Source organism: Hypomesus transpacificus, chromosome 2, assembly GCF_021917145.1.
Source record: "Hypomesus transpacificus isolate Combined female chromosome 2, fHypTra1, whole genome shotgun sequence".
NCBI classification, from domain to species: domain Eukaryota; kingdom Metazoa; phylum Chordata; class Actinopteri; order Osmeriformes; family Osmeridae; genus Hypomesus; species Hypomesus transpacificus.
The window spans coordinates 4745671-4767122 of NC_061061.1; the positions used below are offsets into that span (position 1 = coordinate 4745671).

The following is a 21452-nucleotide window of genomic DNA, read 5'->3' on the forward strand; positions in this document are numbered from 1 at the left end:
CTCTCTCCTAGCCCTTCATAAAGCCGCTACAGGAAAAACAACCTAACTGCTCTAAAGCCCCCCCCTCCCCCTCCAATACTCAGACAAAGACTCAGACAACCCCTAACCAGTAGACTGCTGTTTGACTGGGCCTGTGTGTGTGTGTGTGTGTTGTGGTGTCCTATCTGATTGCGTACCTCCGACCACAGTTCAGTGGTTTATTTGAATAAGCTGCGTTCTGTTTTGACAGAATTCCACAGTTTAGTACTTTTTGTCAGTCTGCCCAAACCCCATTCTGTCTGTGCCCCTGCCAACACACACACACACACAAACATACACACACAGGCGTCCAGACGACCACACTTCTCTTGTCCAAATAGCCCCACAGTGTGCAGAGAGCCTCTGTGAAGCAACAATAGGATACAGAACAATGAAGGCAGATGGAGACGTCCTTCTTCAGGACCTCACTGGTACCACAGAGTTCTTCAGAACATCACCAGTTCTCATGCAGGCGGAAACCACTATCTGGACAATTATCTTTCAAAGACATCCACAGAAGACAGAAAGAGGCCATTTCTGTCTCCAACTCTGTATTGTGTCTCAACACCTGTCCAATAAACAACCATGTGTATATGTACTCACCAGGTAACTCTGATATCAGAGTCTGGCAGTGTGCACTGGCGATCATCAGGGTTGAGGATTCTGGGACTTAGCAGAAGTTGAGCCTCCACTGATACAACAGGACGAGCCCTAAGCACAGACACACAAACATTTTTGTATTATTTGTTTGTTATAAGATTATTAAAACATTGGCCACCTTGTCTGAAGTTGCAGTGTTGAAAAAGTTAACGAGAGAAAACAAGGTAAGGTTTGATCTCCTACCTGTACACAGACACTTCCCCTGCTCCAAACGCCCCCACTATCAAATCTACAGAGAGAGAGAGAGCGCGAGACAGAGAAAGAAAGAGTGATAGATTGAGAAATAGAGAAAGAGAGAGAGACAGAGAGAAAGAGAGAGACTAGTTGAGCTTCAAAGAACACCACACATGGGACTGATTTCAAGGTTTCCAGCACTCTTCATCTAACACAGGCCTCTTACACACACACACACACACACACCCACACACGCACACACACACACACACACATACACACAAATGCATTCTTATATATTACTTATATGCAGAGCTGTAGGAGCTTTGAGCTCTGAATATAACTATGCTCTTGCACATGACCCGATTCAGGCTGAAACCCAAACAGAATGTGTGTTTGTTTGTGAGATAGCGAGAGAGATGGCGTGTGTGTTTGAGACGCGACAGAGGGACCCCACGGCACATTCCTGCGCCATTACAACGTTCACATTGGTCCAATCAAGGCTCTCTAAACAACAACAGTATACCCCGCTGCCTTCTCCTAGCAACCAGTCCATTTCTAACGGCGACCAGGCTCCGCTGTATGGAAGTTTATTTGTTTTTACGTGTTTGTGATGGAGTCTTAATTGGCTCTCTGTGTTTAAAATAGAGCTCTACTTTAATGAATGTGGTTTAGGGACGCATACCACAGCACCACACACACACACACACACATACCATCCCTGATTAAACCCTGGTGAAGTGACTTAATGAATACAAGCCAACACGGCCAGACACAAAAGAAGCTAGCTCAGCGTTGAACTGGCACAAGGGTCAGGTCAGCACAGGCTAGGCCACTGGCCTGGGTGTTGAAGATGGTCTAGCTGGCTGAGAGAGAGCAGGTGGGGGAGGGAAGAGGGAGAGAGTGAGAAAGAAAAAGGAGAAAGAGAGTGCGAGAGAGAGTGTGAAATAAAAAGATAGAAAGAAAGAGAGGGAGGGACAATGAGTGAGAAAGAAAGAGAGAAAGAAAGCGAGGGAGAGAGGAAGGGGCTATAATTGAATCTAAGAGTGGCACATCTGTTTCTGCCGTCACTCAGTCCCTTTTAAACCACAACATTAAACATTTAGACCCTTGGGTGTGTGTGTGTGTGTGTGTGTGTACTGTAACAGGGGGCCTGAAGTGTAGGGGGATGTCTAGATGTCCAGTGGGGTGGGGGTAGTTGGAAAGGTAAGGGGGGAGGAGGCAGAGGGGAGGAGGGGAAAGAGGGGAAAGGAAGAAAGAAGACCAGAAGCTCAAGTACTTGGTCTTTATACTGCAGTCTGTAAAAGTCATCACAGGAAAGGTGGACTTCAGAGAAAGAAACAAGAAACTCAGTTAGCTCAGGGACTCAACTGAAGAATTCTACTTTCATTCCAAATTCCTGTGTCCATCCCGCTTTCCAAGTCCAGAGAAATCTAACTCCTCTCTACCAATAGGTGTATGTGTGTAGGTGTGTGTCCCAGTTTGTGCCGTTTCTCCTTATCCTAACTTTTTGTTTGCTTTGAAAACCACCAGTGACACAGAGCCTGATTTGGGGAAAGTGCACCTTTGGGGTTAAGTGCACGTAAGTGTGAGTGAATGTGTTTTTTAAGTCTGTCTGTGAGTGTGTGTGCCGTGTGTGTCTGTATGTGTGTGTCTTCACCTTTGGAGTATATCAAATAAGGTCCCTCTTTCCTTGCCCAGTCAATCCTATTTCCCCACACACTCGAAAGCATGTCTGCCACTGTTCATTTGAGGTTAGTGTGTGTACCCCCCCGTGCAAACACACACACACACACAAACAACACACACAAACACAATACCCCCCCCATCTGAGTACACACTGAGAGGTTGATGGTAAGTGCACCTTAGGGCTGCTGGGTAACTGAGCCCATGAGGATCAGTCTTGTCAGTGATACGCTGGGAAAACATGGCCTCCGTCCAGCGTTTACACAAGCTGTCAGCCTGTCAGAAACCTGCTACACACTGGCCTTCAGGCTAGTGGAGGTGGGATACACACCGGCATCGAGGCTAACTAGCGATGGGATACACACTGGCCTCCAGGATGGCTATGGGCAGAGCTATACACTGTAAGTAATCAATCTCCTATGGATTAGGTCAGGACAGAGATGGTTTTCCTGGAAGCTCCAGACTCCAGTGTTGAGAGGTAGTGTTACGGATGTGAGCTGAACCATCATTGGTCTGATGATGGTGTTGGTCTAATGAAGCCAAGCGAGACTGTATAGAGGTTTCTCTGCTCTGCTCATCTCTCTTATTCTTCCTGCATTCCTCTTTATGTTGTTCTCTCTCCCTCTTTCTCTATAACGTTGGCAAGTTAAACGTCTGCAGCCTTTGACCTCTGACCTCCCCGCCCCACTCCCCAAACCCTGTCCTTCTCACACGTCTAACCCTAACCCAGTCTGTCTCTCTCTCCTTCCCAAGTCTAAACTAAAACCTCACACTTCTAAGCGAAGTCTAAACCAAATGTGAGTACTCTCTGGGATGATGTGTGCAGTATACTACCTCTTCCTCAGTGTTGTTCTCCCTGGCTGGTATGATGTGTGTGGGGGACAGATGGCCGTGGCCCACAGTCTATGGAGCAGGGCTCTTATAACACGGATCAAACATCTTAGGCTGCTTTGAACAGTGTGACTTTACTACCCTACTAACGACAGACCATGTGTGTTTGTGTCTCACTTCCGTCTGCTCTCTAATGACACATGGACTATTTGTGGCGTGTGTGCATGTGTGTGTGCAAGCCTGTGTGTCTGTGTGTGATGGCTCTGCCACCCGTGAGCTTTAACTTTACTTCCTCCTCCAAAGCTTTCCCAGTTGGTCAAATCCAGCCTAAGTTTCAACATGAAGGCCCCTGGCTTTGTGTGTATGAGTGGTGTGTGAGTGTGTTTGTGTGTGTATGTACAGTTTATGTGATTCTCTAGTTGGTCTGCACATGGTCTGGCCTGTAGTCTGGCAAACACTCAGCACACACTCTCCAGATGCCAGTGCACAAGCTGGATGCACATGTGTGCTGTGTGTGAGTGTGTGTGTGTGTGTGTGTCTGAGTTCATGTGTGTGTGCATGCGCGAGCATGTGTGTGTGTGTGTGTCTGTGTGTGGGCATGTATATGATTCTGAATTTCCTGTTTGTGAAAATGTTGTTATGATAACAGAACAGAAGAAAAGGGGAAGAAAGGGAAAAAAAGTAAATATTTCTCCTTTTCAGCTTCAACTGTGGCCGCAAGCAGGCATACTGTAACTATGCTGACGTTTAACAGGCTGCTAATTGGGGAGAAAATAAGTGTGTTGAAAAACTGGTTTGTAGGCCAAGATTAGTCTTAAATCAGCTTTTAAGAGCACATGATTGGAACTAAATGATTGTGTACACACACACATATGAACATGCACACACACGTACACACAGTATTTAGGCCAATTCCCAATCAGTCTGCAGTGATTAGTTTTGTTCATTTTCTTCAGTTAAGAGAAGGTAATGTTAATGGTAGATACATGCAATGTACTTGTATTGGTATCCAGTCTCATGTTTAATGTCTGGTGGATATCCTCACAAAAAGACCCTTCTTACTAGTATATGCCTGACTACATCTTTCTTTCTCTTTCTCCCTTTCTCCCTTTCTCTCTTTCTCTCTTTCTCTATCTCTCTCTCGCTCGCTCTCTCTCTCTTTCTGTCTCTCTCTGACTCTCTCTGTCTCTCACACACATACAAACACTCCTGTCTATTTTTCTCTCGCTTCCTCTCTCTCTTCCACTCCACTTCACTCCCTATCTCTTTCTCTCTCCCTCTCTTTCTGTCCCTCCATCTTTCTCTTTCTCCCTCTTTCGCTCTGCCCCCCCCCCCCTCCCCCCTCTCTTCCTCTGGGGAGCGGTTAGTTACCGGAGAATGGCAGTGGCAACAGCTCAGTCGCCCTCATCCCTCTCTCTTAAAGTAACGACTTTACCAGAGGAGGAGAGGAAAACAGGGGAGGTAGTACGGGAGTGTAAGTGATTGAGCTATGAGAGGAGAGGAAAGGAGACAAATGGACTAAAGAGAAAAGGAGAAGAGAGGAGAGGACAGGAATGGAAAGGAAACAAATAGGAAAGGACAGGACTGGACAGGAATGAACAGGACAGGTGTAGCTGATACCTACCAGGGTACTGGTTGTTGTCCAGGTCTCGGTCCCCCCTCAGGGTAAACCCAAAGCCGGGCAGGCCACTGCTGGAGGCCCAGGCTGCTTTCAGCTCCTGGCTCAGGGTCAGGCCTCGGCCTAGGACATCTCTCCGGCCATTATAGATGAGCACCCTCCCTCCACGCTCCTCACCAGCGAAGGGACAGCCCACAGCCACGTCTGTCACACATGCACACACACACAGGAGGAAAACAGAAAGATGGTTAACACATCAGCAGGTTAGGGCTCCTGAGAGAGAGAGAGAGAGAGATAGAGAGAGAGAGAGAGAGAGAGAGAGAGAGAGAGGGGGGGGGGGGGGGGGGGAAGAGAAAAGAGACTGATCTTCCTTTACCTGCTCCGGGGGACTACCTCTGAACGGTCCCCTCTTTCTCTTTTACTCCCTCTTTCTCTCACAAACACTCTCTTTCCCTCTGGTCCCACCGAGATCTCCGAGGAGAACTTGGTTCTACATCTGACCTCTGGACAGGAAGTCGGATGTCAAAAGGTTGGAAAGGGCACACGGTTGGCATGGCAACTGTCCCTGCCTCCCAGGCAGATCATCAGACATGCAGCCATGCATTCATCATGGAAAAATACACACGCGCAGAGACAAACGAACACACACATATACCATTTCAACAGCTAACAGTTTTTTGTCACATTTTAAACTCTCTATCTACCATTCCAAGAGAGACAGTACTCCTTGTGTGTTCAGTGTGTCAGCATATCTCTCCAGTGTTTCTGATCTCTTAGACACACAGGGCACATGAAGCTGATTGTGGGGTGGAATGCAAGCACAACCATGTGTGTACGTGCATGGCATGTGTGTGTGTGGGCTCAGTGTTTGGTGTGTGCGTGCTTGACAGCAGCTGTGTGTGTATGTGTGTGTGTGCGTGTGTGTGTGTGTATAATGTCCTAGTAATGTGCAAGTCCGTCAGGAAATCACGGCCAATGCTCAGCATATACACAATACACAGAGCCACAACAACCTTGATGCAGAACACCCACAGAGATCCCTCAACTCTCACACATACACACAAAACACACATGTGCCTTAGAGCATGTTCTCTCAACACTTAATACCCTGACTGAGTCATGCATCTTTTAAAAGTCAAAAGTCTTGATGCTTTAACTGTGATACTGAGCAGCCAATGTAGTCCCTCCAATAATCCCTCGCCCTTATCTGAAGCATTGGCCAGCCAGTGATACACATACATACACACACAATAGCAAACACACTTGCATTCTGTCCACTGACTGGAGAAAGCAGTGGAATAAAAGAATTGTTGACACAGTGGACTATCTACGTAAGGAATAAGTATGAAACTAACCCCACACACTCCATCTCAATATGGGGGTCCCTGGAGGCCCCAGAATTCAGCTTTCAGCTCCAGCCTTCAACCCAAGCCCCAGTTTCAGCCTTCAATCCCAGGTCCAGCCCATGCTCCAGTCCCAACAGTGTTCAGTGTTCCCGCCTGGAGGCCTGATCAGATTAAGATCCCTTCCTGAAAGCTATTGATCCCCTTGTTCTGGATCCACACCTTAAATAAGGACTTAACAGAGGTGTCCGGAGGGAGGGATCATAACACACACACACACACGGTCATATAAATAAACCAATGTGTGTGATGGCTCCCATCTGAAGACCAGACTGCTATTTTAAGCAATAGGGAACAAGCCTCAACTTCGGGACAATATTTGGCCTCCAGTCCTAAACAAGGATGTGTGTTAGCGTGTGGATGTGTGTAAGAGAGAGTGTGCTGAAGTCAACGTGAAGATAAAACAATCACAGAGAAGAGGAATGAACTCTGGGCTCAAAGACAGAAACCTCCACATGATCGTATCTTGCACATCTGGAGAGTAAAAATAACTCTCACACACACCGACACAACCACTCACACCCTCACCCCCTGCTCATCATCACAGGAACAGGGAAACCAGTTTACACAAACACACTTTCAACACCGTACTTCCTGATTGGCTGAAGAGATCCAGGTTTCATCATCGGAGCATTTGATAGGATATCCGCTCTCAGAGACCAAACAACCAGACACAGAAACAGGAAATACAGAAACAGATGTGTCTGTCATCTGCTAAACTTGACAACCGGTCACGACACTGGGAGAGGCCCCTTCAGAGGAGGAAAATCAGAGAGAGAGAGAGAGAGAGAGAGAGAGAGAGAGAGAGAGAGAGAGAGAGAGAGAGAGACAGGTAGACAGGTAGACAGGTAGACAGGTAGACAGGTAGACAGGTAGACAGAGTAAATAATCGAATGATCTTTGAAATATTACAGTATGTTTGTGTGTTGTCACTGCTGTGCACTGCCAGTACTAAAAAGCTAAAAGGGCAGTCTCCAACAATAACCTTCAAACATTCTGCAAAGCCATAGAGAGAGAAAGGGACAGAGATAGAGAAAGAGGCAGAGACAGGTGGAAAGACAAAGAGGAGAGAGGGAAAAAAAACATCTGCAAACTCAAGTTGTAGTCCTCTCGGTAAATTTCTGTCCCAGAAAAAGAGTTTTCCTCAGTCATCCGTCTCTCTCAATTGCTTAAGCTGACTTGTATCCTTCTCTACAGTCCTTGACACACACACACACACACACCGCCTCTCTCTCAGCCTACCATTGAATCCATCCTGGTTGAGATCTCCCAGGGGAGCGATAGCGGAGCCAAAGCGTCCGAAGGTGTGTGTGCCAGTGAGGAGGACGGGAGGAGAGAAGGAGAGAGGGGACAGCTGGAGGTAGAGGTACACCCTCCCCACCTCCCTGGGCTTGCTCTCCATCTCTCTCTGCATGTAGAGGGGCGCACCCACCAGCACGTCGTCATACCTGGGCACACACACGCATTTACTGAAAGTCATTCCTTAGTTTGTGTGTGTGCATGAGAGAGGGAGAGAGGCTGAACTCACCCGTCTCCGTTCAGGTCAGTCACCGCTAGAGAATACCCAAAGTAGGAAGCCATCTGCAAGACAGAAACCTTAATGTTACACACACTCACAGAGTCACACACACACCCACAGCACTGTACACACCTGTTCTCCGGAGAAGTTCTGAATGAAGGTCAGATTTGTGGAGTTGATGATAGCCACCTAAAACAAAGTACACACACAGACACACAGAGTCACACATATTCTTCCGCAAAAACCCTAGATTTAAATGTAAAACATTACTAAAACACAATGCGTGCACACACACACACAAGGGCTACATCATGCTTCAAAAGTAATAGAGAGGCTGAACCACATACAGAGATTCCCAATTCTCTTTTTCCCACTTCCCCCTTCTCTTCCATCCTCACGACTCTACCACCCCAACCCCAACCCCACCCCCACCCCCCCAACACACACACACCTCCCTCTGGTAGGGGGGGTTGAGAATTCCTTCATAAGACCTAAAATAACAACCACATGGAGACAGCCAGAGGCTAAAAACACACACATACACACACCGGCAAACAAACACACACACATACATACAGACACACACACAAACTGACAGAGGCCGGGTGTGAGAAACACATAGGCACATATGGACTTTTTGCTTCACCCTGACAAAGATGTAGAATCACAAACACTGAGTCTATGCTTAACTTCCATCTGACCTACAACCCCCTCCCCCAGCCCTGGCGGAGGTGTCAGGATGCTTGTCTGCCCAGCTCACAGAGACCTGATGAGGGCTGACAGCTACTTTAGTCCCAGGCTTCTCTACCGGCCTAACTCTAACCCCAATAACCCCACCCCCACTGTGAGCTAGTGCCCTCCAACTCCTCAACACACACTGAGTTAATGTGTATGCTCTGTATTGTGTGGAGTGTCGTCGAGGTCAGGCCCAGGGTCATGTGTGTGTGCAGTGGGGTTAGCAGGGTTAGGTGGGGTCACCTCTCCCCACATGCAGCGGAAACCATGCGTCATTAAGGAGGACGAGAAGCTCTGCCTAGGGGACACACTCCCACAACACACACACAGGGACACAACACACACATATATTCACAGGCATACATACTCATTTTACATTCTTACACAATAAGTCAATGAACATTGACATGCACACACTCACATAAACTGATAAGCACTGTCTTGATTTGACTTATGTATGTGTTCTGGTCAGTGAGGCAAGAGGTAGGATTTTACAGCATATAGGCCCTGAATGACATTAACACATCCTCTTTCTGTGTGTGTGTGTGTGTGTGTGTGTACAAGCATAACATACATTTCCATACTCACATATCCAAAATTCTGAGCCCCTCTTGGAACCCCGGCTATCAACTCTGGAGGAAAAAGGAGGGATACACATTATAGAGAAAGAAAAAGAGAGCAAAAAGGGAAGGGAGAGAGAGGGAAACCCTTAAGGGCCCACCCTGATTCAGCAGATGTGTGCTGAGAACAGACTGACGGATAGGGAAAGGGTCTAGCCTTCTACTATCTCTGTCTAAACGTGTGTGTGTGTGTGTGTATGTGAGTGCTCGCCCTTGCGGACTGATGGATGAGTGTGGCGTGGACATGTGGGGATGATCTGATAGTCCCACCCACAGAGACAAGAGACAAATCCCCTCTACACCCCCCCCCTCCACCCACTACAGATCACGAGCTAGACCTTTAAAGAAGGCCCCCCAAATGCCCCAGCCCCAACCCAGCTTGAAGGGGCTGGGAAAACTAGACCGCGATGACCACAACACAACAGCCTGTCAACAAGCATGTGCAAACCATTACGGAAGTGCATTCTAATGAATGTTGGTGCAGCAGAACTTTTAGGTCTGTATTTCTCCCCAGGCAAAGATACATAAAGTCATGCCCCCCACCCCCTCCGAAAGGCCGCCTTGCCCAGTGACCAGGGTGAAGTCGATGTGGCAGGGTGTCCTCTCTCTCCGTTGGTCTCACCTTGCTCTGAGTCTCCAGTGAACTCTCCCACCGCCACAGAGTAACCTGCAACCAGGACATAGGTCAGAGTGTTGCTTGCACTGTGTGTATGTGTGTGTGAGAGAGACTTTGTGTGTGTGTGCGACAGTGAGTCTTTGGGCTTGCCTGTCTGTATACCTGTGTGTGTGCATCTGTGCATCTCTGGAAATAAGTGTGTTTGTGTGAGTGTGTGTTACCTAGGTAGCTGTCATCATGTGTGTCTGCAGCAGCGATGGTGTGCTTCTCTCCAGGAACCCTTCTCAGGACGGCCTTCAGTGAGTACCCGTTCAGTATCTCTGCTATACCTGCCGTCATCACCTGACCTGCACACAAACACATACACAAGGTGTCAGAACATCTGTCTAGACTGTCCCAGGGCCGGGAGAGAGCGGTGTCGTTTGTGAGGAAGCACAACACACCGCCGGCCCCGCATGAAAGCGCCACAGTGCATGCAGAGCTCCGCCCCCTGGGACAGCTAAAACACGCCGTTAAAAGGAAGAGCAGGAAACACTCTCACATCTTCCTGAAACGAACCCTTTAACTGCACGCGCTCACAGGCACATTATGAAATATCCAGACACGTTTGCAAAGGAGAAGACACAGACAGCCAACTGACAACACACATACTCTGGCACCTACACACACACACCCACATACATACATACATACACACACAGAGACAAGTGATTTTATCTTCAGCTGCCCTCAACCTCACATCAATCCTCTTGTGTAAGTGTGTGTGTGGTGACAATGAGAAATGTCCCTCCTCCCTACTTTTCTCTCTCTCAGTTATCTCCTTTGGCGTGTCTGTGTGATCCCAGGTGCTGTTGTTTCTATCTGCTACCAGTCACTGTGTGAGTGTGAGATGTTAGCAAGAGTAAGATGTTCTCGAGTGTGAGTAATAATAATGTCTTAATTTAACAGTTTTATCCAAAGTGACTTACGGGGTGGGGGGATTGTTGATCTGCAGTCAAATAATGTGGAGTCAGATGGCTGAGCGGTGAGGGAGTCGGGCTAGTAATCAGAAGGTTGCCAGATCGATTCCCCGCCGTGCCAAATGACGTTGTGTCCTTGGGCAAGGCACTTCACCCTACTTGCCTCGGGGGGAATGTCCTTGTACTTACTGTAAGTCGCTCTGGATAAGAGCGTCTGCTAAATGACTAAATGTAAATGTAATGTAAATGTAAATACTCTAACCTGTGAGCTAAATCTACCCTCCTAGTGAGTGTGAGACGTCCACGTGAAGACCAGTGAAAGATATTATGTAACTCAGTCCACATACCCACAAACCCCCACTCTCCTGGGTGGGCAGAACATTCAGGGTTCCAGTCCCCCCCCCTCCCCCTCACTTTGAATAAAAGTGGCTGCTAAATTAATACAGTATTATTATTATTACATCATAAAATCCCCTGTAAGTCCAGGGCTAAGAACATTGTATATAAAAGCCTTCCTCAGATCGCCTTAAAGGCTGTAGATAACTGCTGTATTAGAGGCAATAAACTCCTGGCTCTGAGAGCTTTTATAAACATTCGCAGGAAGTGTTTAAACGCCTCGAAGCTGAGCCAAGCACAGGGCAGTGCCAGTCTGGGCCAGGGGAGACCAGTCTCATGCATTATTAGGCCATGTTGTACTATTCTGTAAGATATACAGTACACTACACATCTGTCACTGTAAATGTCTTATGTCATACACTCAGTGATGAGTCATCGCGTCTTGTACACCTTTACCTTCTCGTTACACATACTGTAATATTTCAAAGATCATTCGATTATTTACTCTGTCTACCTGTCTCTCTCTCTCTCTTTCTCTCTCTCTCTCTCTCCCCCCCACATCTTTCTCTCCTCTTTTAGTAACTGTCCTTTTTCCCACCACCTCTTCTTTCTGTCTGCTTTGCCTTTTTGAAGGGGAGGATCCTTCTTAAGTACCTTCTCATCCTTCGTGCTTTAAACAAATTAAGTGTGACGGAGTGAAAGAGCATGGAGGTTAAGGTTAAGGGAAAAAAGGAGTGTGAGTCTGTATTCCCATATCTGTTACTGTCTGACTTTCTCTCTTGTCTCTTTCACACACACACACAATCTGAATCACAGTGGTAATGAGGATGAGTGAGGATGGACAAAATAGGGAGGACAGAGACAGACCCTTACAGACCCTTGACCCTAACAGACACCTCCCCCAGTCCCTCCCTCCCTCCACCCCTCCGCGCCCCATCTCCCAGCTTCCTCGTCCCCACTCACAAACACCTGGAGCTGGATGAGCACACCCTGCAGCAGCTGAACTTTGACCCCTACTGGCTCTTCCTACATGCGCTTGTTCACCTTACCGACACCCCCCCCCCCTCCACCCCCCCCCCCCCCCCCAACACAACTACCCAGACTGAAGCCCCACTCAACCAACACTGACCCTAACCCTAATAACTCACAGCGTTTATTCATCTCAACAGCTGTCCAGTAAAAATCGAGTGTTTTCTCTCTCTCTCTCTCTCTCTCTCTCTCTTTCCCTCTCTTTCTCTCTCTCTCTCACTCCTCCTTCTCCCTCCTTCTTTCTCTGCAGATAACAGGATGATCAAGGTGAACGGGACCAGAGAGCCCCTGGAGTTCAAGTCTAACCAGTGGTTTGGTGCTTCAGTCAGGACACACAAGGGCAAAGTGGTGGTGAGCGTTCCACAGAACATCCACTGAACTTGCGAAAACAAAAAATAATAATACTTGAAACGTGATCCGTCTATACTCCGTTCTGTTATCTGGATCTGCTGGTGTATTCCGGGAGATCATGTTATCAGATCATGTTGACGGAGCAGAGCTGCTTGCTGGCTGTGTCCCTGCAGGCCTGTGCTCCTCTTTACCACTGGAGGACGGTGAAGGTGAGCGGGGAGAAGGACCCGGTGGGGACGTGCTACGTGGCCGTCCAAAACTTCAGCGCCTACGCTGAGTATTCCCCTTGCAGGACCAGTGAGTCTCTCTCTCTCTCTCTCTCGTACATTTCTGTCAAGCATCCCCCTCACTCCCTATCCCTCAATCTTTGTATCATGCTCCAATGAGGGGGAGTCCCTCCACCCTCCATTGCCCTCCCATCAGCTCAATACAACTCAGACGCCAAAACACACACTTCCTGTTCCTGAGAGAAACAGCAAGGGAGGGAGGAAGGGAGGGAGGACTGAAGAGGGGGAGAAAGGGAGGTCTCTTTCCATCGTTCTCCCGGTAAAAAACTACAGATGAGGAATGAGAGGAATTAGAAACAGTTTTGTACGCACGTGTGAGTGCGTGTAAGCGTCCAAATGTGTATGCGTGTTTGTGTGTTTGAGGTCAATACTCTTTAACATCTCTGTCTTTTCATCTACTATTCATTTGGGTCTCTATCACACACATCACAGCAGACACATGACTTTACCTTGCCAGTAGTAGCTCCCTGGTCCTCCAACCACCAACGTTCCTTCCTGTAGGAGAGAAGATCTGGGTCAGGACAGGACGATCTACACTTTGGGTCTGGAACTTGGATGAATGTTATTGCACAAACACACACACACACACAGTTTCCAGCCAGCCATAGGAGCAAAAGATTAAAGAAGGCAGGAAAAGAGACAGGAACTGGACTCGGCCTGGTGTAGGGTGAAAGGGTACACAGATTAGAGCTGGGTTGGAAAGTTGGGGTTATAAGACAGTGTGTGTAGTGTGTGTGTTAGTGACCAATCAGTAAAGAGGAGGCTTGTGTGAGTGCCTTTCCTGTCATCACTTAAGTAAACAAATGTACACATTTCTGTACAGTATGGTTGAGTTGGACGGAGAGACGGGCGTGTGTGTACGTGTGTGTGATTGTGTGTACGTGTGTGTTTAGCCTCTATTGTCATCAGAAGTGAGGGGTCACACTCAAAGGATAAATCCTCACACACAAACACACACACAAACACACAAAGCTCCACTAATATCTTCCGTCTACACAATCAACTTCAACATTCTGCCTGTGAGGAGAATGGCTCTGTGCTTTTGGGGTGTCATGGATACAGAGGGGTGTTGATTATGTCATATGTTTTTGCAGTGACAGTCATTACCTTGGTGAAGTCCACACTGAATCCAGCCTGGCAAAACCCCTGTCCCTCTGGGTCTGGATCATCTGATGAGCACACACGTACAAACTTCTGTATTATTTTACATTCTCCTTCCACCCTCCAAAACCAAACTCAACCTAGTTGAGCACATAAGGTATTGCTCCCAGGATTAATGTACATACATACATGTGTGTGTGTGAGTGTGTGTGCGTGCGAACATGTGTGCATAAAAAGAGGCATAATGAATGGCCTCTCCGTTTCAGAAGCACCTGGGGTGAATCTAAATGACTCGTGACAACACACAGATGTGCACTTGCACACGTGTGCACACACACTCCCATTACATTTAGTTATTTAGCAGACACTCTTATCCAGAGCAACGTACAAGTGACATTCCCCCAAGGCAAGTAGGATGAAGTGCCTTGCCCAAGGACACAACATAATTTGGCACAGCCGGGAAACTGAACCGGCAACCTACTGATTAATAGCCCAATTCCCTAACCGCTCAGCCATCTGACCCCCACACATGTACATGGTGGTACACACACACATGCAGGCTGTGTGCGGAGAGGCTCAGCTACAGTGTTTTGAGACCCTCTGGTCATAAATCCACATTAACATCTGACGCTGGGAGAAACACTGGCTTAGATACATTACAAAGCTGCACAGCCCTGCTCCCACTGTGCGTGTGTGTGTTTGCACTTTTATATAGCTGCTATATAGCTGTGTGTATTTAAGACTATTTTCCTCTTGGGAACAATAACGTTTTCAGTGTGATTACTTTAACTGCTTGATTAGACTGTTAACATACATAATATAAAACAACCCCTAAGGAACTGTCTGACAATCATTAATTAGTTTGCGTGTGTCTGTCTGTGTGTTTCTATGTGTGTTTGTGCGTGTGTGTGTGTGTGCAACAGCAGACGGTGTGTTTGTAGGGCAGATCATAGAGCTTTGTTTGATCCTGTGTTTATGATGCGCCACTTGATAGCAGGCATAACTACTAAGAGAGAGAGAGAGAGAGAGAGAGAGAGAGTGAGAGTGAGAGTGAGAGTGAGAGTGAGAGTGAGAGTGAGAGTGAGAGAGAGAGAGAGAGAGAGAGAGAGAGAGAGAGAGAGAGAGAGAGAGAGAGAGAGAGAGAGAGAGAGAGAGAGAGAGAGACTCACTGGTCCTGCAAGGGGAATACTCAGCGTAGGCGCTGAAGTTTTGGACGGCCACGTAGCACGTCCCCACCGGGTCCTTCTCCCCGCTCACCTTAACCGTCCTCCAGTGGTAAAGAGGAGCACAGGCCTGCAGGGACACAGCCAGCAAGCAGCTCTGCTCCGTCAACATGATCTGATACACCCCCGGAATACACCAGCAGATCCAGATAACAGAACGGAGTATAGACGGATCACGTTTCAAGTATTATTATTTTTTGTTTTCGCAAGTCCAGTGGATGTTCTGTGGAATGCTCACCACCACTTTGCCCTTGTGTGTCCTGACTGAAGCACCAAACCACTGGTTAGACTTGAACTCCAGGGGCTCTCTGGTCCCGTTCACCTTGATCATCCTGTTATCTGCAGAGAAAGAAGGAGGGAGAAGGAGGAGTGAGAGAGACAGAGAGAGACACACAGAGAGAGAGAGAGAGAGAGAGAGAGAGAGAGAGAGAGAGAGAGAGAGAGAGAGAGAGAGAGAGAGAGAGAGAGAGAGAGAGAGAGAGAGAGAGAGAAAGATAGGGAAAGAGAGATGGAAGGACAGGGAGAGAGGAAAGGGGAGAAAGAGGGAGGGGGAAATGTGAGAAAGGTAAGATAGAGAAAGATGAGAAAGGGGGAAAGAAAAAGAGAGCGAGGGAGAGACAGAAAGAGAGTTGCTCAGCAGGGGTGCAGTTGACTCTGGTGCAGATCCTTCTCGAGTTATTGAAGACCAGCTGCGTCTGTTTAGAGGGTGCAGTCCACACCTCATAAAACACCTTCCTCTGACAAAAAAAAAAACATCCTACACAAAACCAACTGGGCCTTTAAGGTATTTGGTCCATCCATCGTCTCCTCTGTAAACAGAAGGTAGTCTAGAAGTGACATGCTGCTGGAGACAGCCCTGTTAGCTGTGTGGGTTATGTAGCTATGTAGCTTAGTATGTTATGAAGGCACATGTGTCTCACAAGGTCAACTGGCAGAAAAGACAGATAGGCCATAATCAGTCAGTCAATTCAACCGTCAAATGATCAGCTTGTACTGAAACCAAAAAGCCCCCAGACACACACACACATACATGCACACTCACATGCACTCTGGCATGACCTCACACGTGCACAATGTCACTGAGCGCAGAACCCACACGTACGTCCGCATGCTGCAGAGCAGGTAACAGAAAGTAGCACATAGGTTGAACTGACACCTTACACAGTATTCTGACGGCTTTGTGAGAGTGTGTGCGAGTTGCTGTGTGTGTGCCAGTTTCTGGTTTGTACTTATTTTAATGGCCCTACAGTAACTCTAGACATATCCACTGTATCCTCAGTAATCAATCAAACACATATACACAAACACGCACACAAACGCACACGTCCACAGAGACCTCCTGTGCCATGCCCATCACTCACAAAACCATTCTAATGGCATTCTCCACCCTTTCAAGACAACAGCATATGTGACAATGAGAAAGAGAGAGAGAGAGAGAGAGAGAGAGAGAGAGAGAGAGAGAAGGGGGGGGGGGCTTGGATGATGTGATGATGTGTACTATAATAAAAAGCAGACCTCACCCAACTTCTCCTCAGTCTCAGGGGAGCTGAATTCCCACATGCACAGTTTACCTCTCCTCTCTTTCACTCTCTCTCTCTTGATGAGTACAGCCTTCGTCACTCTCTACCATCTCTTTTCCTCTCTCTCTTTCCTCTATCTTGTTCTCTCATTCTCTAATGTAATTTTGCAACTATCTACGAAGTGAGGACATTTTTGAAAGACGGAAGATTTTGAGCCAAAGAGTGCATTAAGATTCCATCAACCAAACAAATGCCGAGGCCAGGAAATCCAATATCAGTAACCAATCTACATGTGTTTCGGTAACTATGATGTTATGTACATGGATTATGACTGATAATGAAAACTGAAACAGACAGTATACTCTGAACACTAGTCATCTTGCCTCTGATACACATTTCAGCTGATCACCCAATATGGTTTATCACACAACACACACACACATATAGGCTATACACGCACACTTTCTCATAGGATACACACGTTCCTGCTCCTGAAATCAGAGGCAAACTACACTTTATCTCTTCGTTGGGATCAAATGTATCACAGCAAGACGGGCGCACGCGCGCGCACATGCACACATTGAAGGTAGAGTTTCTTACTGGCGCTGTCGAAAGGTATCTGTCTGCATCCGTCTCCCTGCTGGGGCCAAGAGCAGTAGTAGACGGCTCCTGCTTCTATGATGCCTGGCTGAGACGTGTTCGCCTTGGGAGCCCCAACCAGCACACTCAACCTGACAGCCACAGAGAAAATTTTACATTTGATCATGTTGATCAATTCAAGTAAAAGAAGGACTAAAAAATTCAGGTGAAGAAAAAAGCGGGATTATTAGGTTACGATTATGTTTTTGTTTAACTGTCTCTAGATAAAGTGGCACCATCAGATCTCTGATATCTATATTGTATTCACCCATACAATCTTTTATCCACTATTCAACGGATGGCTATAAGTATCCAGACATCTAAGAATAATCTAAGATGCCGTTACTCACGTATTGCTGTCGGGGGTAGCTTGATAGAAGTCTACCGAGTAACCGAAGTAGCTCCTATCCGGTCCGCGGTACACGGCGGGATTCTCCGTGTGCAGGTTAAAGCCCAATACTCCTAGCGCCGACCACAGTAGCGACAGTCCCCAAAGTAACATCCCTGCGGCAGACACTGTTCTACTCAAAGCGCGTGCCATCCCGCGAGCACACACAGGTCTTACTGACAAGTGATGTGCCACTGTAATCCGACAATTTGAATAGGAGAGAGAGAGATGTTCCCGATTGTTCGTCCGTCCAGGTGAGGGAAGTAATCCAGGGTCAATCCCTTTGCTGCGCCCAGTTCTCGCGCCGTTGTCAGTCACTATAGACTACACAGTCACACTGCTTTGGTCGTCTCCTCTTGATTTAACCTCACAATCCTCCAGCTACGCGCCAGTCGGCGCGCCCCCGTCCGCGGAACAAAACTTTGAGCCCCCCCACCACATACACGTCTCCAGACCACATCAGAGCGCGCTCCATGCAGGCGCGTCATCAGGCCCGTTCCTTTTATGGGTAAAAAAGCAATATCTGTGTCGCGCGAGTTTTGATCCTAAAACAATAAATATCTAAAGAGCGAATTCAATACCGACATGTGACATCGGTGTGTCGAAATTAAGTACACACGGTACACATCATGGTACACCACACAACTATATACACGGAATATTAAAAACCAACGTTGGGTTCATTTCTCTTTATTGGACCGTTTACTCTGACCGCAAGGTTTTAGGAGGCGCGTTCACTTCCGTATTGAGAATAATCACATGCAATTATGTCGGTAATTATTATCTTGATAACTGAGTGAGAAGTCTAAAGTTAGACTAAACACGAACGGCCCGCGTTTGGTCTGCAGGCACAGTAGGATGACTTCGCCTGTCGGCTTATTTAATGTCACCTTTATTAAAGTATGGAGGCCCTCTGAAACCAGACCCCCGTTTTTAGTGGTGACCTGTAATACAATACAAACAACACCTAATAAAACACGTCAAATCATTTTAAGGTCCGAGTCCCGGCAGCTGCACAGTATGCGCTCACCTAAAAGCGGATAGAATAGTAGGTGTAGGCTCAATAAGATTTTATAAGTCTATTATATACGAGTTCGACACTTAAGGATGAGGTCTCTCCGCGGGAGAGCGTGCGTGTGTGGAGATTTTTTATCCTATCCAAGTGTGGCACATTCCACAAGATCCAAGTAGTCTATGTGTGCACTCGAGAGTTCCGGTGCCAAATATCTCTTCATGATCAGCACCAGAAGATTTCTGCAATTAAAGCGTTCTATAACACACACAACTATAATTGTCACAGTTTCAGAGTTGTTTAGCCACACGGTAGAGTATGACACTGGAGATGTGAAGGGGGACAGGTGTGTTGGTGTGTGTGTGTTTGAATCTAGATCCAGAGTACTGGTGCAGAGGAGTGGGAGGTTCCTGGTGAGTAACCTTGACCTGCCAGATGGAGAATTCAAGTTTCCCAACCTCACCCCCTCCCTCTCTCCTTCAGCCCTCGAGCCCCAACCCTTTGTTTCTTTCCATCTCTCTTCATCTCCTCTGGTTCCCTCTGCCTTTCTGAAGCTAGGGACAGGCTGGTTCTACATCAATGAACAGCACATGGTTTGGTGTAACCCCTACCAAGCGTGAGTGCACACACACACTCACTCACACACACTGACTAACGCACACTTAGAATGCAGGAGGTGTGTGTGGTCATGTACACATGCAGGATAATGTATGAAGATGTTAACGGTTGAACTCAAACAGCCCGTGTGTGTCACACATGTTGAGCAGGTGTGTTAATTTAGGTTCAAACTGTCCAGGAGCTGTGAGGTGAAGGACAGTTTACCTCAAGCCTGGTTTATGCTTCAATGTCAAACGTGTCTGTGTAGGGTCCACGGACGTCACAGAAAGCGGCACAGAGCTGCACAGCTAAAACAAGGTATCCCTGTGGGACTTGAGAGCAATGCCCCCCATTGGGGGGGGGGAGTGGGGTTATGAACTTACTTAACTCCTCTCTTACAACAACGCCAATATGAACAGCAGTGGCGGAACTAGAGTTAATACATGGGGTGGCCAAGGGATGGCCAAGGCTACTTCAGGGGGTCCAAAGTCCAGAGTCTTGGGTCACTTTTTTAATTAATATATACAGTATAATCTGGGTCTATAAGTGCTGGAAAATACAAAATATTTTTGGGAAAAAAAGCTCAAGCTCCAGGGACTTATAATAGCATTTCTGTGTTACAGAAATAACACAGTACATAGTTTATTTAGAAAACAAAGTGAATTTACAAACCCCAAAAAACACTGCAATTTGACTTGACAGGTAGCAGAAATCAAGCAGAAATGGACTTGAAAAATATGAATAACTTGGTGCCCAACCACATTACAAATTTACAGTATAATATTTATGTTCATATATATTATGTTAACTAATAGCAAAGAAAAGTTTTGGAATTGGCCAAAACAAGACCAAATAAAATCTGTGGACCGCCTGGGTCAAAAATGCCAGGGCCGATTTTTTGTCCCAGTCCAGCCCTGGTTGTGGATAGTAAGTCCAGAAATAAAGCCAAGTCACTCATTTAGTGGCAGAATCCATTGTTGTGTCTACAACATTATTTAAGACATAGGCTAGTATAAGTTTAGCTAACTTGCAAATCCTGAGGATAGCCTACTGTAGCAGTAGCCTGGTCCTAACCAGACCCTCGTACATTTCATTTGTACAGAGGGTCTGGAATCTCTCGATTGACCGACGTTAACGTTAACGCTATTGTAGGCTAGGCTAATCAACATTCGTAAAGAAAAATCAGGAAACCTAAACCCAATGACAACCATAAAACTTGCTTCAAATATTAGGCTTTTTTCAATCGCGAAAAGAGCTTGTGGAGCTGTGGAAATATTATTTGTTCTGCTGTCTGTTCTTATTCTTCTGGATCTCACAACAAATGTCTCTCTTTGATTTGAATAATGCACCGCAACGCAGCAAAATAAATGCTTCTTTCAACAAGAGGTCAAATGAAATGTCAATCAGCATAACATTTCCAGTAGCGAATTACATTTTGGGGTCGCACCCGGGGTGGCCAATCAGATGTCAGGGGTGTCCAGTGCCACCCCGGACACCCCTCTGGCTCCGCTACTGATGAACAGAGCACGACCTCTCTCCCTCAACACACACCCGTTAGTGAATTTGAGGATGGAGGAAGAGCAGAGGTCTAATTTATTTCTCTTCTGTTATGACGCCTGTTCTGATCTTTGAGACGATCTGGTTTCACCGTGTGTGTGTGAGTCTAAAGACTCATGCTGCCCTGAACGTTTCAACCATCTGTTATTGTTTTCTCCTCTCTCTGTGTCTAGCATCCAATAAAAACACGCAGACAGATATCCCCTTTCCTGCAACACACCCACAGTGATCTGATGACACTGTCCAGAGAGAATCTGCCCACCCTCCCCTGCTTTCCAGTTACGCTGTGATTTAAGTACCTCAGATTGTGCAGCTCATAACGTTGAAGAGGCCTAACCCCACCTTCACCAAGCTCCACACATCCAACATGAAAAAGGACTCAAGACACTCCCTGGATTAATGCTAGTAGATAATGTTGATAGACTGACATCTGCTGTTAGTTCAAAACCCGTCTTTGTGAGCCACTCCGCACAGAGCACTGCCGGCCAGACTGTATTAGACAATCACTGATCATATCCTGTCTCCATTAGGCATTTCCATTAGACATAGCCCTGCATTATGACTACTGTCTCA

At 47.0% G+C, this 21452-nt stretch overlaps 1 protein-coding gene across 1 annotated transcript in view; it reads right to left on the reverse strand.

Moving 5' to 3' along the window:
* The window catches only part of itga8 (integrin, alpha 8), a 30858-nt gene extending 12691 nt beyond the window's left edge, over positions 1–18167 (reverse strand). Inside the window, exons 1-15 of the mRNA XM_047034914.1 lie at positions 17676–18167; positions 17287–17417; positions 15405–15505; positions 15113–15236; positions 13950–14011; positions 13292–13337; positions 10102–10227; positions 9887–9931; positions 9233–9276; positions 8042–8098; positions 7919–7971; positions 7633–7838; positions 4994–5191; positions 862–907; positions 622–729 (exon numbers count right to left, since the gene is read on the reverse strand). Coding sequence (XP_046890870.1) covers positions 622–729; positions 862–907; positions 4994–5191; positions 7633–7838; positions 7919–7971; positions 8042–8098; positions 9233–9276; positions 9887–9931; positions 10102–10227; positions 13292–13337; positions 13950–14011; positions 15113–15236; positions 15405–15505; positions 17287–17417; positions 17676–17866 — 1538 coding nt within the window. The 5' untranslated portion in view covers positions 17867–18167. The remainder of the gene's footprint in view (positions 1–621; positions 730–861; positions 908–4993; positions 5192–7632; positions 7839–7918; positions 7972–8041; positions 8099–9232; positions 9277–9886; positions 9932–10101; positions 10228–13291; positions 13338–13949; positions 14012–15112; positions 15237–15404; positions 15506–17286; positions 17418–17675) is intronic.
* Between the last annotated feature and the right edge of the window lie 3285 nt (positions 18168–21452).